Genomic DNA, 15,990 nt, shown 5'->3' with positions numbered 1-15,990 from the left:
CTCATAGTTGTGCGCTGAAGATTTTTTGATAGGCAGAATGCAAGAGGCTACTGGGGCGGGGGTAGCCGCGCCGTGTAGCCTCAGCTCCGGTTACTCTGTACCCCAGTAGCCTCTTTAGGAAATTTGCATATTGGGGGAATTAAAATTTATAAAAGTTTTGATCCACAATAGAATTAGCCCTAAAAAGGACTATACTACTCTACATTAGAGGAACCTGTCACCGGATATACCTTAATCGGTATATCCGTGGTGGTAGGTTTCCTTTAAGAACAAACCAATGGAACCTATCTTGTATGTAGCCCAGGGACAGCCTGCTTCTCTGCTTCTCACTAATTTGGCTCTTGCCTACTTTTTTTCAGGAACAAAGACGCCTGAGAAGGGATGGAAAAAGCATTTTTCTGTAAACAGATAAACAGTAATATTTATGTCCTTATATTCACACAACTGATTGATAAAGTGAATTTGAAGTGCAGCTACTATTTCATATTCCATTTATTTTATGCCAGCTGATGATGATTTTTATGGGGTGGTGTTAATATCAAGATGATTACATTTCATGTCAAATAGATGAAGTAGCAAGAAGATCCCATCATCGACAACACCCATAGAGGGATCACAAATGGACAGTTGAAAGCCTACAAGGTGGGATGATAACCTGATAAAGCGGGTTCATCTTATTGTAAACCAGCTGATGGCATCACAATTCTGGAGCCCGACTCTGTGGACACAAGACCCTTTGTCTTAGGCCATTATGTCATAGAGGCTATCAGAAGAACAAGGACGCCATCCACAGTCAAGAAGAATGGTAAAAGAAAGAAAAAACAAAAAAGACAACGAGAGAGGACGGCGCCTCGTGTGATAACGTAACGTAAGTTGGTTGTCAGGTAAGTACTGGAGGTGCTCACCTGGACGCAACTTGCAAAGTTGCAAAGAACAGTCGGGGGGGGGGGGGTGTTGATTACCCTTGATGGTAACTTCTCCTTACGGTTAATTCAGCAGCTCCCAAACGCTCCAATAACCGGTGTCCAATGGAACCGTGAGAGTATGGGTAAGGCGGAAGAAAGAATATGGTTTTGCGGATGGGTGCGCTTATAACCAGGAATGAGTAACCAAAGCGAATTTTGGTAAAAGCTTGATTCGTCTTTATTAGAAGTGATAGACAATATTTAGGTTCATAGGTAGTGACGCGTTTCGGGATGACCCTTCATCAGACCAATACTAGAAAATATTAATAACAACAAGAGAAGGAACATATATAGATAAAAATGTGTAAACAATTACATAAAAAAGAGGTTCTAGGGAGTTGCATAGAGTAGAAGTGAAAACATAGGGAGATCGATGCAATTTAGCCGATATCAAAAGGCAGATTGTAAATGTGTAGAATGGAGTAAAGAATATAATAGATAGTTAGAATTAATACATTTAAAAATATTGGATTAGATTAGAAGGTGAATCTGTATATACAGATATGTAAATAGTAAATATAGATGGGACGGCGTGCATTATGAGTAGTAAGATGGAAGAGCGAGGAGTATAAAATTGGTAAATTAAATATATGAATATATAAATAATTAATAAAATAATTGAATGGTTAGTTAATAAAATAGATAAATAAATAAATAACTAATGAATATAGAGAGCGGAGAGTGGAGAATAGTGCTATTAGAGTGGCAGCCTTAAACATTGTAATGGGCCAAAGCAAGGATATACAGCATACATATAGTTAATGTAGTGTATCAGTGATAAAGGATGACAAAAATGGAGAGTAAGAGTAATATTAAAAGTAATATTAAAATTAAAAATAGCAGCCTTATGAATTGTAATGAAGCCTATTATAATTGCAGCTTATCAAAATAGCAGTCTTGCAAAAATGTCATCCGTCAGGACAGAATATTAGGGTACTCACTTGTGTTAGCCGGGCAGGGGATGTGCAGCGGCTGTAAATAGAAGGGTACTGATGTGCCGACAGTATTTAAAAGAATGCGGACGCTGGCGCGTGCGCGCGCCTAATCTCAAAGGAGAAGAAAGTGAAAGAGGCGCGTGCGCAGTAGATGTCTATTAGAATGAAGAGTTCTTATATGGGCTGAGGTAACATAGACATTAGAGTAGGCTGAATGACAAAAAAAGGGAGGGGAGGGGAAAATGGGAATCTAGAATATGTACAAGGGGGTGAGGACTGGTGATGAAAGCATATATGTATATAAAATATATGTATATAAATATATAGATAAATAAATATATAAATATAGAGAATAAAAAGATATGCATAGAGTTAGGAGGGGAGATGACACATGGATAAGCATATACAAGGGCATACAAAAGTATAAAAATAGTGTCGATAAACAGGTGTTATACATATGGAACAGCATATGATACAGTAGGTATTTAATAGGAAATAAAGTATATCATGAATAGTAGAGATATATATACTCAAAATGTTATGGTATGAAACAATGACAGAGACACATGTATTGCTGAAATTCAATAGGAATCAATATATAAGAAAATAAAATAAATTAAATTAAAGGCATACAACAGACTAGTAAAAAAGTAGAACCATGTCTCGGGTTGCATGTGGTGGGTAATTAGGATTTTTTGGTGTTGTAGAGAATGAATGTATGGGAAACAAGAAAACAATACAGAACAAAAAGCACAATAGGGTGGGGAACTAGAAAGATATTAAAAGATATTTTCTAGTGATTCATTTAATCCCGCTGGTGCGAGAGTTTGGAGTTTGTATATCCAATACATTTCACGTTTGATCAAATGGTTATATCTCTGTGAGGTAGATGGGGGGATGTGTTCTATTGGAGTTATGTTGAATTCTTTATAATTTCGATTGTGATACTGTGCTGCATGTCTGGATACACTATGTAGGGGGAAGCCATTATTGATGTTACTTCTATGTTTGTTGAGGCGTTCCCTCAAGGGTTGGATGGTACGGCCTACATATTGTAGTTTGCAACCACATTCTATCAAGTAGATAACATAATTGGAACTACAATTCAGAAAGTTTTTAATCTGAAAGACTTCACCAGAGTTGTTAGATGTAAAAGAGGACCTTCTGTGACAGATAGTTTCGCAGCATTTACACAATTTGTGACCACACTTAAAACTCCCTATGATTTTTGGAAAAAAGGAAGAGGAGGTTTGGTTTTGAGGTTCGCGTAAACGGCTAGGGGCCAAGATGTTTTTCAGAGTGCGGGATCTTCTAAACGTGACTTTAGGATTTTGAGGCAAGGTGTTCTTGAGGTGCGGATCATGTAGTAATAGGTTCCAATGCTTTCTAAGTACCTTCCTGATTTCACCACCGTCATCTGAAAAGGTGGTGATGAAATTAACCTCCTTGTGTGTTTCTGCGTGTTTTCACTTCTACTCTATGCAACTCCCTAGAACCTCTTTTTTATGTAATTGTTTACACATTTTTATCTATATATGTTCCTTCTCTTGTTGTTATTAATATTTTCTAGTATTGGTCTGATGAAGGGTCATCCCGAAACGCGTCACTACCTATGAACCTAAATATTGTCTATCACTTCTAATAAAGACGAACCAAGCTTTTACCAAAATTCGCTTTGGTTACTCATTCCTGGTTATAAGCGCACCCATCCGCAAAACCATATTCTTTCTTCCGCCTTACCCACAGTCAAGAAGAAGGACGGAAGATATCGGAGTAGGGGGGGGGGGGATGATGGATGTGATTGTGATAGTATTCCATACATATGTAGGACAAAATGTGTAACTTTAGAACTACTTGTATTTTTCCCCAGAATAGGACACTGATGAGCCATTTTATTTTATGTTTGATCATTTTCCATACTTTGCCATTTTTCATACTTATGTAATTAACCCCATAGCGCAATAAGACGTACCCTTACGTCTTACTGCGCATGGGTGAGTATGAAGAGGGCTCACGGGCTGAGCCCTCTTCATACTCACCGGGCATTTGCTTCATAATGAAGCAAATGCCCGTCGCTAACACCCGCGATCGGTGCTTGTACCGATCGCGGGTGTTAACCCTTTGATCGCCGCCGGCAAAGCTGCCGGCGGCATTAAAGAGCCGGCGGCGCGTGGGCGCCGCCATCTTGGCTCCGATCGTCACTCCCCGTGACGTCACCGGGGAGTGGCGATCCGTTGCCATGACAGCCTGGGATCACACAAAGATCCCAGGCTGTCATGATCGAGGCTATCTATTACAATGTGCGATCTGCACATTGTAATAGATGGTATGCAAAATCCCCATATACTGCCATACTGTAGTATGGCAGTATATGGTAGGATCAATCAGACAACCTAGGGTTAAAGTACCCTAGGGAGTGTGAAAAATAGTAAAAAAAATAAATAAAAAAAAGTAAAAAAAAAAAAATTATATTAAAAAAACATAAAAATTCAAATCACCCCCCTTTCCCTAGAACTGATATAAATATAAATAAACCGTAAAAATCATAAACACATTAGGTATCGCCGCGTCCGAAAATGCCAGATCTATCAAAATATAATAACCGTTTTTCACTGCGTTTAACCCCGTAGCGGAAAATAGCTCCCAAAGTCGCAAATGGCATTTTTTTGCCATTTTGAAAAATAGAAAAAATTCTATAAAAAGTGATCCAAAGGTCGCACAGTCCTAAAAGTAGAAGCATTGAAAACGTCATCAGAAGTCGCAAACAATGACACCACTCACAGCTCCATACACCAAAGTATGAAAAAGTTATTAGCGCAAGAACACGGCAAAATGAAGAATTTTTTTTCTGTACAGGAGGTTTTAATTTTTGTAAATGTATGAAAACATTATAAAACCTATACAAATTTGGTATCCCTGTGATCGTATTGACCCAATGAATGAAATAGACCTGTCATTTGGGGCGCACAGTGTAAGCTGTAAAAACCAAGCCCACAAGAAATGGCGCAAATGTGTTTTTTCATCATTTTCACTGCATTTAGAATTTTTTTCCCGCTTCCCAGTACACGCCATGGAATATTTAGTACCATCACTACGAAGTGCAATTTGTTACGCAGAAAATAAGCCATCACATAGCTCTGTACACGGAAAAATAAAAAAGTTATAGATTTTTGAAGGTGGGGAGTGAAAAATAAAAACGCAAAAACAAAAAAGGGGCTGGTCCTTAAGGGGTTAAATGAGCCTTTCTTTAAGCTTGGACTCTGCATTTTCCTAGATAGAGCAGTTAGAAGGAAAATCCCACTTATTACAGGGTGCAATAATACAATCCCCTCCCCCAAGGTCCTGGACCTCCCTTTAACAGGAATATTTGCTTGTGATCATTTGGTAAATCACATTGCTTTGTTTGTTAAATCTCTTTTCATGCAAAAACTTGCTATTGGTAATTAAATATTCTGTTTAATATTCAACCTGATTTATTTCTCATTACCTGATAAATGGTTCCCTGAAATGTTATCAAATAAGAATCAGCAGATTCCACTGAATCTGAATAACTCTTTCCAAATGTTTATTTAATTTTCTGCTTCATAACTAACACTAGACCATCAATAAGTTCACATGAACCACCCCTGGGGTGTATCTGTGGCCAATCACCATAGCTCGCCCTGCCTATAAATTACAAGGTAAGTGGAAAGCCACTCATCAGGAGGAGGGAGAGGTGCTCAGTATCTTCTGGAGACGCATCATCCAGCAGCTGTAGTCACATATTGTCTTCTCTTTCAGGTGCCTCAGGATGAATTCTCCACCTATCTGTGCTGTACTGCTGCTGGCAGGTTTCCTGATCCAGACAAGTGCAGCTTCCAGTCAAGGTAAAAAAAAATTTCCTTTGTGTCACAAATCAATAGTAATATGTAATATGATGTATTGACAAAAGCAATGTAACTGGTTACTTTTACAGTGTAATTCAGTCATTTCCATGTTCCTCAATAGGGTTCTGTCTAAATAATGTGTATAATTTGTGCCGGTTTATTATATGATATAATTACAGTTTCTTCTTACAGTCTGATCTTAGTCATAGTAACTGCAGCCGAGAGGAGCACAAGTTATGTGACTACACAGAGTATATAGAGATGTAGAGATAAAAGTGGTAAAGATGTATCAAACCAAAGGCAAAGAAAAAGTTCTTTCTGAAAAGGATTGCAGCAAAGCCATTGGTTCTGAACCACTTTTCCTATATATGTAATAAATCTCTTTTACCTTGTATCTATGGGAAGGAATAGTAAACAAGCAGGAGAAGTTCCTACAGAAATCACTGAAAGTTTATAAGGATATTATAGCATAAAAAATTAACTGTATGGAACACCATAAAAATGAGGTTCTATCGTAGATATTACAGCATATCCACAGAATATTCTATATATGACTATTTTAGAGTAGGCATCCCCAAACCAGAAGGTGAGGTTGCTACCACATCCTTGCAGAAAGTGATGGACACATGTGCAAACCGCTCCATCCACTACTACGGAGGATATGGCAGGAGATTGGATGGTAGGTGAAACACTTTTAACGTAATTTCTTGCGGTAGATATGTCCTTTAAAGGGCCATTTCAATTTAATACAGGGATTTTCCAAAAATAACACAACGGAGCACATTTACTAAGCATCCGAATGCCGCACTTTTGTGAGGTTTCGCGCTTATTTCTGTTTTTCGCCGAATTGCCCCGGGTTTTTTTGCCGCACACGATCGGATTGTGGCGCTTCTGCGCCGACTTGCACATGACAGAAATAGGTGTGTGGCCGTCGGACAACCCGACAGATTTGGACAAACTGCGGAATTTAAAAAAGGTTTTGTGTCGCAAAATCAAGCACTCACATACACTGGGAAAAAGCAGGTGAACTCCGGCGCACCTTGGCGCAGCAGCGACACATGCAGGAACTCGGACGTGCGATCTTAGTGAATCGCGCCGGACCTGAATCCACGTCGGACAACGCACACCACGGGATCGTGACGGGACCTTGTAAGTAAATCTGCCCCAATGACTGGATTTCTATAAAGCAGGGAGAGAAGAGACAGCTTATAGAAGCTCTACAGTTAATAGGAGAGTATTTAGCACAAACCATTCCCTGAGTTGGCACTTCTGTCCATGTTTTCTGGAACCATTGCAAAATATAAAAAAAAAATCCTACTGCGCCGCTTCCTTATGGTTATGCAACAAATAATCCCCAGATTATGGAGATCGACCGAGACTCCTACCAGATTATAATGGATAGCGGCGTTGGACTCAATTAGACACATGGAAAGGCAAGTGATGAGGGCAGATATGAACAATTCCATACAGTATGGTCCGTTTGGATTGATTAACGGCCCACCCCGCCCTACGTGATTGGCCGTCCGCAGGCGGCGACCTACATGAACCACGAGTGTAGGAGCGGGTTAGGAAACATATCCATTATTCACCTCCCCCTCTCTCCACATCTCCCCATTTTTCCCTTCTCTATCCTATACCCCATTACCCTCCCCATTCTATCTTGTCTTTTATGTGTAAAGCACCCTTACGTTTTTCAATTATCGTTAATAGGTTAATTTGTTGTGCTGTTATTTTTATCGTTTATGGATTGTTTCAAATGTGATGTATACCATTCTCTAATTATACATAACCAGATGATTTCTGTATACACGCATACCTGAATGTTGCAAGATACCGTATATACTCGAGTATAAGCCGACCCGAGTATAAGCCGAAACCCCTAATTTCAACACAAAAAACTGGGAAAACCTATTGACTCGAGTATAAGCCGAGGGTGGGAAATGCATTGGTTACAGCCTCCCAGTATATAGTCTGCTAACCCCTGTAGAATACAGCCTGCCCAACCCCTGTAGCATACAGCCTGCCCAGCCCCTGTAGCATACAGCCTGCCCAGCCCCTGTAGCATACAGCCTGCCCAGCCCCTGTAGTAGGAAAAAAAATAACACTGTACTCATCTTTCCGACGTCCCCCATAGATCCTCTTCTGTCTCAGACTGTCTCAGACAGAAGAGGACCTATGATGTCAGATGATGTCAGAAAGGTGAGTTTTGACTTTATTTTTTTAGTTAACTCGAGTATAAGCCGAGTTAGGGTTTTTGAGCACAAATTTTGTGTTGAAAAACTAGGCTTATACTCGAGTATATAAGGTATATATTGCTATATCATATGCCGTAACTCACTGCAGAAATCAATAAAGTTTGATGTTGAACCATAAATTAAAAGGAAACAATGTTGTCAATTAAATATATAATATAATGTTCATAAAATCTTCCCTTACAATTTTATAACAATTATTAAATTGGAAATTCTTTATAAAATATAATTTAGATGGTTATCCTACTATATTCTCTCCATCAGAGAATAGAAGAACACAAGTAGGAGTAATGATTTCCCACTTATTAGTTAAGGTAAAAGTTAAATTGGAAACATAAATTAATAGATTTTCTGTTTTGAATATGGACAAGAGGCTTGACTTTGTAACGTTTGTACCTCTGAAGGTAAAGGAAGTCTGTTATTTTGCTGTCCCTGACCCCAGGAACAGATCTCCATGGATAAATATTGGGAAGAAATAATTTCTCAATAATTCCCAGGCAATCCGTGCCATTTATTTTGGCACTTAGGTTACATGATGTTTAGACAACAACCCCTCTGAGCAAACCAGAAATGTTTTAGTTGACCTAGATAAGGAGTAAGTAAGACTAATAAAGTTAGCTACATTATGCTTTATCCTAATTATTTATTTACACAATTCATATTATTTAATTTTTATTCATCGATTTACATACAGTATAGATTTATTAATTTTTCATGTCAGACTTAGGCTGCATTCACACACATGTATGGGGAATGTATATACGGCCGACGTATATACGGCCGATATACGTCCCCCATACACTTCTATGGGCTCATGCCGCCCTACGGGAGCGGTACCACACGTGCGGCACCGTACCGCTCCGTAGCCCAAAAAAAGATAGGACATGTCCTATCTTTTCCCGTATTACGACGCCGCGGCCATATATCGGTATGGAGAGGGGCGGGGGTGAGCTGCGCTCACCTCCTCCTCCTCTCCCCGCGCTGCCGTGTGCCCGCCGTGCTATGGTGTGGCGGGCTCACGGCAGTGTGCATGTAGCCTTAATCTTTTGCCACCTGTCTATATAATATATCTGCTGTGTGCTATCCGGAGAAGTCTTTAAGAAACAGTTCTCACTGCAGGAGAAAAAAGGAGCAAAAAATAAGATAGAGAAGCTTTTTTCCTTAATGAAGTACCATATACAGGCAGTCCCCGGGTTACATACAAGATAGGGTCTGTAGGTTTGTTCTTAAGTTGAGTTTGTATGTAAGTCGGAACTGTATATTTTATCATTGTAATCCCAGCCAGAACTTTTTTGGTCTCTGTGACAATTGGATTTTAAAAATGTTGGGTTGTCATAAGAATCAATATTAACACTAAAGCTTCATTACAGACACATTTGATAACTGTTATAGCTGTTTATTGCAGCCTAGGACTAAAGTACAATAAATTACCAATATTCAGAGGTCCGTTTGTAACTATGGGTCGTATGTAAGTCGAGTGTTCTTAAGTAGGGGACCGCCTGTATTATAAAGTGTATTATTATTGTTATTATTATTATCTGCAATAGTCATTTTTGAAGTAAAAAAAAAAGTTTAGTTAGTTTGGTTTTTGTCTGATTTTTTTTTAGATGGAGAATATATCCTGAATGATGATGATGTTATGAATTCTGCCAAAGAAGCCAAGAAGCTGGTGGATTCTGCATATTCCCAGACAAGGATGAGGTAAGAATACTCTGATGAAAAAACTATTACAAGATATAAGATAGTTATAGATATATGATTAGTATTAGAATCCCCCCAATGTGATATAATGAAACCTCCCACCAGCTATCTAAAAGCAATCCAATCCCAGACAAGAACTCTAGAATTTATCGCACTTAAAAAATTAAGAAAATTACTGTTTATACTACTTTTCGAAACTTTTTGAAGTTGTCCAATGCCAGAAGATCTACAGTTGGTGTCCATGGTCCGTATTTCGATGACCAGTTTAGGTCCTTTCAATAATAGGCCACAGCCAAAAGCAACTCCATAGTGTTAAGTAACCAACCTGTAGCTGACAGTAAAGAAAATAACTCTCAGGTGGATTCCATTATATCTTTGAGTTACTTCACAGTCATCCTATAAGACGTGATAGCACCTTGGATTGATGGACCTAGTCCATATTTTAAGGATAACAGAAATTGACATGAAATCCCCAGTAACTGGTCATTTTGTCCTGACTTTGTAGACTTTCACTTATATCTTATTCCAATGAAATCTCAATGTATTTTCAGTCTGAAGGTTCGATCGAAAAGAGAAGCTGCAAGAATATCGGATATAATGGCTTTCTTCAAACAAGCTGTAGGTGTAACCAGGAACATTGTCCGATCAGCTGATTATCTGGAGGTCACACTTCAGCTTGTAGCTGCAAAGCTAAATATCCCCTTCTCATATGCATCCAATGTAACAGGTAATGTGCAGAGTTACAGCAGTCCTACCTCATGTCACCGAAATTCCCTGAAATATCATTCCTAAAAGCAAGGAGTCATTTTTACAAATTAGTAATAGCTTTCCTAATAATATTGTACTTCAAAATATATCCAGTATATTGTATTGACAACATCTCTGCTTGCTGTCATTCTGTAGCATACTGTATAGTAACACTTAATTGTTGACCAGTGTATAAATACTTTTCCTGGTCTATCTGGTTAGCAGCAGCTCTCAATATTGATATTCAGGGAATGCTTCATTCATTAAATAAGCATTGAAAAAACAGTCATTTTAATATGTTACAAGTAATACTAAATTATTTCCAAACACAAATTTAGGCTAAATTCACACTGCCGTGAGCCCGCCGCACCGTTGCACGGCGGGCACACGGCAGCGCGGGGAGAGGAGGAGGAGGTGAGTGCAGCTCACCCCCGCCCCTCTCCATAGGAATTAATGGCGCACAGCGCCGTAATACGGGTAAAGATAGGACATGTCCTATCTTTCCCCGGGCTACGGAGCGGTACGGTGCCGCACGTGTGCTGCACCGTACCGCTCCCGTACAGGGCCGTGAGCCCATAGTCGGCCGTATATACGTCCCCCATACTGTAGTGTGAATGTAGCCTTACAGAACACTAATGTGCTCAGCTCCTCCTATTCTATGTCATGCTGCCTGCAGCTAGTGCACTATATATAATCCGCTCAGCAGATCCTGCTCTATAACATGCTGCCAGCAGCTATTGCACTGTATGTAATCCGCTCAGCAGATCCTGCTCTATAACATGCTGCTTGCAGCTAGGGCACTATGTATAATCCGCTCAGTAGATCTTGCTCTATAACATGCTGCCTGCAGCTAGGGCACTATGTATAATCCGCTCAGTAGATCTTGCTCTATAACATGCTGCCTGCAGCTAGTGCACTATATATAATCCGCTCAGTAGATCCTGCTCTATAACATGCTTCCTGCTGCTAGTGCACTATATGTAATCCGCTCAGTAGATCTTGCTCTATAACATGCTGCCTGCAGCTAGTGCACTATATATAATCTGCTCAGCAGATCCTGCTCTATAACATAGTGCCTGCAGATAGGATACTATGTAACATCAGCTCTGTTCCTCCTGCTCTATAAATGCTTCCTGCAGATAGGATACTATGTACAATCTGCTCAATCCCCTTCTGCTCTATAACATGCTGCCTGCAGCTAGTGCACTATGTATAATCCGCTCAGCAGATCCTGCTCTATAACATGCTGCCTGCAGTTAGTGCACTATGTATAATCCGCTCAGCAGATCCTGCTCTATAACATGCTGCCTGCAGCTAGTGCACTATATATAATCCGCTCAGCAGATCCTGCTCTATAACATGCTGCCAGCAGCTATTGCACTGTATGTAATCCGCTCAGTAGATCCTGCTCTATAACATGCTGCCTGCAGCTAGTGCACTATGTATAATCCGCCCAGCAGATCCTGCTCTATAACATGCTGCCAGCAGCTATTGCACTGTATGTAATCCGCTCAGCAGATCCTGCTCTATAACATGCTGCTTGCAGCTAGGGGACTATGTATAATCTGCTCAGTAGATCTTGCTCTATAACATGCTGCCTGCAGCTAGGGCACTATGTATAATCCGCTCAGTAGATCTTGCTCTATAACATGCTGCCTGCAACTAGTGCACTATATATAATCCGCTCAGTAGATCCTGCTCTATAACATGCTTCCTGCTGCTAGTGCACTATATGTAATCCGCTCAGTAGATCCTGCTCTATAACATGCTGCTTGCAGCTAGGGCACTATGTATAATCCGCTCAGTAGATCCTGCTCTATAACATGCTGCTTGCAGCTAGGGCACTATGTATAATCCGCTCAGTAGATCTTGCTCTATAACATGCTGCCTGCAGCTAGGGCACTATGTATAATCCGCTCAGTAGATCTTGCTCTATAACATGCTGCCTGCAGCTAGGGCACTATGTATAATCCGCTCAGTAGATCTTGCTCTATAACATGCTGCCTGCAGCTAGTGCACTATATATAATCCGCTCAGTAGATCCTGCTCTATAACATGCTTCCTGCTGCTAGTGCACTATATGTAATCCGCTCAGTAGATCTTGCTCTATAACATGCTGCCTGCAGCTAGTGCACTATATATAATCTGCTCAGCAGATCCTGCTCTATAACATAGTGCCTGCAGATAGGATACTATGTAACATCAGCTCTGTTCCTCCTGCTCTATAAATGCTTCCTGCAGATAGGATACTATGTACAATCTGCTCAATCCCCTTCTGCTCTATAACATGCTGCCTGCAGCTAGTGCACTATGTATAATCCGCTCAGCAGATCCTGCTCTATAACATGCTGCCTGCAGTTAGTGCACTATGTATAATCCGCTCAGCAGATCCTGCTCTATAACATGCTGCCTGCAGCTAGTGCACTATATATAATCCGCTCAGCAGATCCTGCTCTATAACATGCTGCCAGCAGCTATTGCACTGTATGTAATCCGCTCAGTAGATCCTGCTCTATAACATGCTGCCTGCAGCTAGTGCACTATGTATAATCCGCCCAGCAGATCCTGCTCTATAACATGCTGCCAGCAGCTATTGCACTGTATGTAATCCGCTCAGCAGATCCTGCTCTATAACATGCTGCTTGCAGCTAGGGGACTATGTATAATCTGCTCAGTAGATCTTGCTCTATAACATGCTGCCTGCAGCTAGGGCACTATGTATAATCCGCTCAGTAGATCTTGCTCTATAACATGCTGCCTGCAACTAGTGCACTATATATAATCCGCTCAGTAGATCCTGCTCTATAACATGCTTCCTGCTGCTAGTGCACTATATGTAATCCGCTCAGTAGATCCTGCTCTATAACATGCTGCTTGCAGCTAGGGCACTATGTATAATCCGCTCAGTAGATCCTGCTCTATAACATGCTGCTTGCAGCTAGGGCACTATGTATAATCCGCTCAGTAGATCTTGCTCTATAACATGCTGCCTGCAGCTAGGGCACTATGTATAATCCGCTCAGTAGATCTTGCTCTATAACATGCTGCCTGCAGCTAGGGCACTATGTATAATCCGCTCAGTAGATCCTGCTCTATAACATGCTGCCTGCAGCTAGGGCACTATGTATAATCCGCTCAGCAGATCCTGCTCTATAACATGCTGCCTGCTTCTAGTGCACTATATGTAATCCGCTCAGTAGATCCTGCTCTATAACATGCTGCTTGCAGCTAGGGCACTATGTATAATCCGCTCAGCAGATCCTGCTCTATAACATAGTGCCTGCAGATAGGATACTATGTAACATCAGCTCTGTTCCTCCTGCTCTATAAATGCTTCCTGCAGATAGGATACTATGTACAATCTGCTCAATCCCCTTCTGCTCTATAACATGCTGCCTGCAGCTAGTGCACTATGTATAATCCGCTCAGCAGATCCTGCTCTATAACATGCTGCCTGCAGTTAGTGCACTATGTATAATCCGCTCAGCAGATCCTGCTCTATAACATGCTGCCTGCAGTTAGTGCACTATGTATAATCCGCTCATCAAAGGTTACCAAATTACCACTTTGTTTCTATAGCTACACAAATAGATCTAGATAATATTAGCATGGACAGACCTGCCATGGGGCGAGCTGTGTATCTCACCTCAGGGGGCCTCTTTGGTGGACAAGGTGTGTGTGGGGGATGGTGGCATCATACAGGCCAGTAATGAAGGTAGTTGGTCAGCAGGAGGAGAGGGCGGTGGGCTGGCAGCAGCATCAATGGAGAAGACTGAAGGCAATATTGGGAGATTTATCAGAAGTGTCTGAAGTAAAATTGTTCAGAGCTCAGCTTTCATTTTATAAACAGCTGTTAGAAAATAAAAGCTGAGCTCTGATTGGTTTCCATGGGCGACTAGAGTGGTTTTACCTCAGACAAATATCAGATTTACCTCAAATAAATCTCCCCCCAATAATGACTGTTATCTGTGCTGTGATACAGTCAGAGTATACGCTGCACAGAACAGTATAGTCACCTGAAAAAGGCTCATCTACTGAAGTGCTTACCATATCATGACAACAACATTGTCGGGTCACAGCTGCGTTCGTGCTAGTAGAGCCGGCGAGCCATCTGATATGCCACTGTCAGTCTAGGAACCACTTGAAGTGTCCTTGTGTCCCTTCTTGCCCAGCAGCATGTATGAGGAGCTGCAGCTGCAAATATCATGCCACAGCCAGCCATCTCCTGAAATCGGTTTATCCACTTAAAGGGAACCTGTCACCAGGGACCTCATTTTTCACTAAACACAGATTCTAAAAGCCCATGACACCAGCAGTGCAAACATGCCTCTCTGCCTTTTCTAAGCATTTGTATTACAATATAATTGTGTGTTATAACTTACTCTTGCACCCTGACAAAATCCTGGGGTAGTCACAGAGGCTGGGCTTTGGTTTGCATGCATTTCAAAAAACAACATGTGACTTGTCTGAGCTGCAGGCTGCCTCCATGTTTGTGCACCTGAACAGCTTGTGCCTCCCCCACTGATGTCAGACTGACCAGGCTGTGACCTCTGAGAAGAAGCAGGAGGAGGAGCTAGACAGGAGCACAAAGGTGGGGGCCATGCTCTGAGGAGTAACACAGACAAGTCACATGTTGTTTTTTGAAATGCATCTAAACCAAAGTCCAGCCCCTGTGACTACCCCAGGATTTTGTCAGGGAGCAAGAGTAAGTTATAACACACAATTATATTGTAATGCAAATGCTTAGAAAAGGCAGAAAGGCAAATTTGCACTGCAGGTGTAATAAGCTTCTGCGACCTGTCTTTAGTGAAAACGAGGTCCCTGGTGACAGGTTCCCTTTAAGCTCTGCTACATCTCTCCATCTCAGCTCTGCTACATATATCCATAGTGGACAGATGTAGCAGAAATGAGGGGGGCAAATGTACTTCTATCTCCTCAGCAAAGCTACGTCTGCCCCCTCAGCTCTGTTACATGTCTCCACCTCAGCTCTGCTACATCTGTCCATAGTGGACAGACATAGAAAAACTGAGGGGACAGATTTAGCAGGTTGAGAAGGAGAGATGTAACAGAGCTGAGATGAACACTTCAGCACTGCTACACCCTCAGCTAAAGCTGCTGGTGCATTTGATCCACCTGCTACATACGTTCACCTAAGCTCTACTACATCCGTCTACCTCAGCTCTGCTACATCTGTCCACTATGGACAGTTGTAGCAGAGCTGAAGTGAACAAATGTAGTAGAAATGATGATGTTGCAAATTTTTGTTTTGTTACTAAGCACAAATGATCAATTACCAATTTACAGAATGAGTGGCGTGGCTCTGAAATCATGAACATGTGAGGTATCTTAGTGTTCAATCTATCAAAACATGACAGCTTAGGGTGATGCCACACATGGCGTTTTGAACCCGTTTTTGAGCAGTCCGTCCAAAAATGCATGAGTTAAAAAAAGCATGCGTATTTAAAAAACGCATATGTTTTTTGAAAACGCATCAGTTTTTGAACAGTTTTAATTAAGATAATTC

The 15,990-nt window shown here is 41.1% G+C and overlaps 1 protein-coding gene across 1 annotated transcript in view; it reads left to right on the top strand.

The window, feature by feature from the left end:
• Nucleotides 1–10,276: 10,276 nt before the first annotated feature.
• Nucleotides 10,277–15,990, top strand: part of LOC140116742 (myeloperoxidase-like) — a 32,921-nt gene continuing 27,207 nt past the window's right edge. The window contains exon 1 of the mRNA XM_072133179.1: nt 10,277–10,446. Within this exon, the coding sequence (XP_071989280.1) occupies nt 10,317–10,446 (130 nt within the window). The 5' untranslated portion in view covers nt 10,277–10,316. The remainder of the gene's footprint in view (nt 10,447–15,990) is intronic.

This window comes from Engystomops pustulosus, chromosome 2 (assembly GCF_040894005.1).
Source record: "Engystomops pustulosus chromosome 2, aEngPut4.maternal, whole genome shotgun sequence".
Taxonomy (NCBI): Eukaryota; Metazoa; Chordata; class Amphibia; order Anura; family Leptodactylidae; genus Engystomops; species Engystomops pustulosus.
This window is presented reverse-complemented; position numbering and strand designations above follow the sequence as displayed.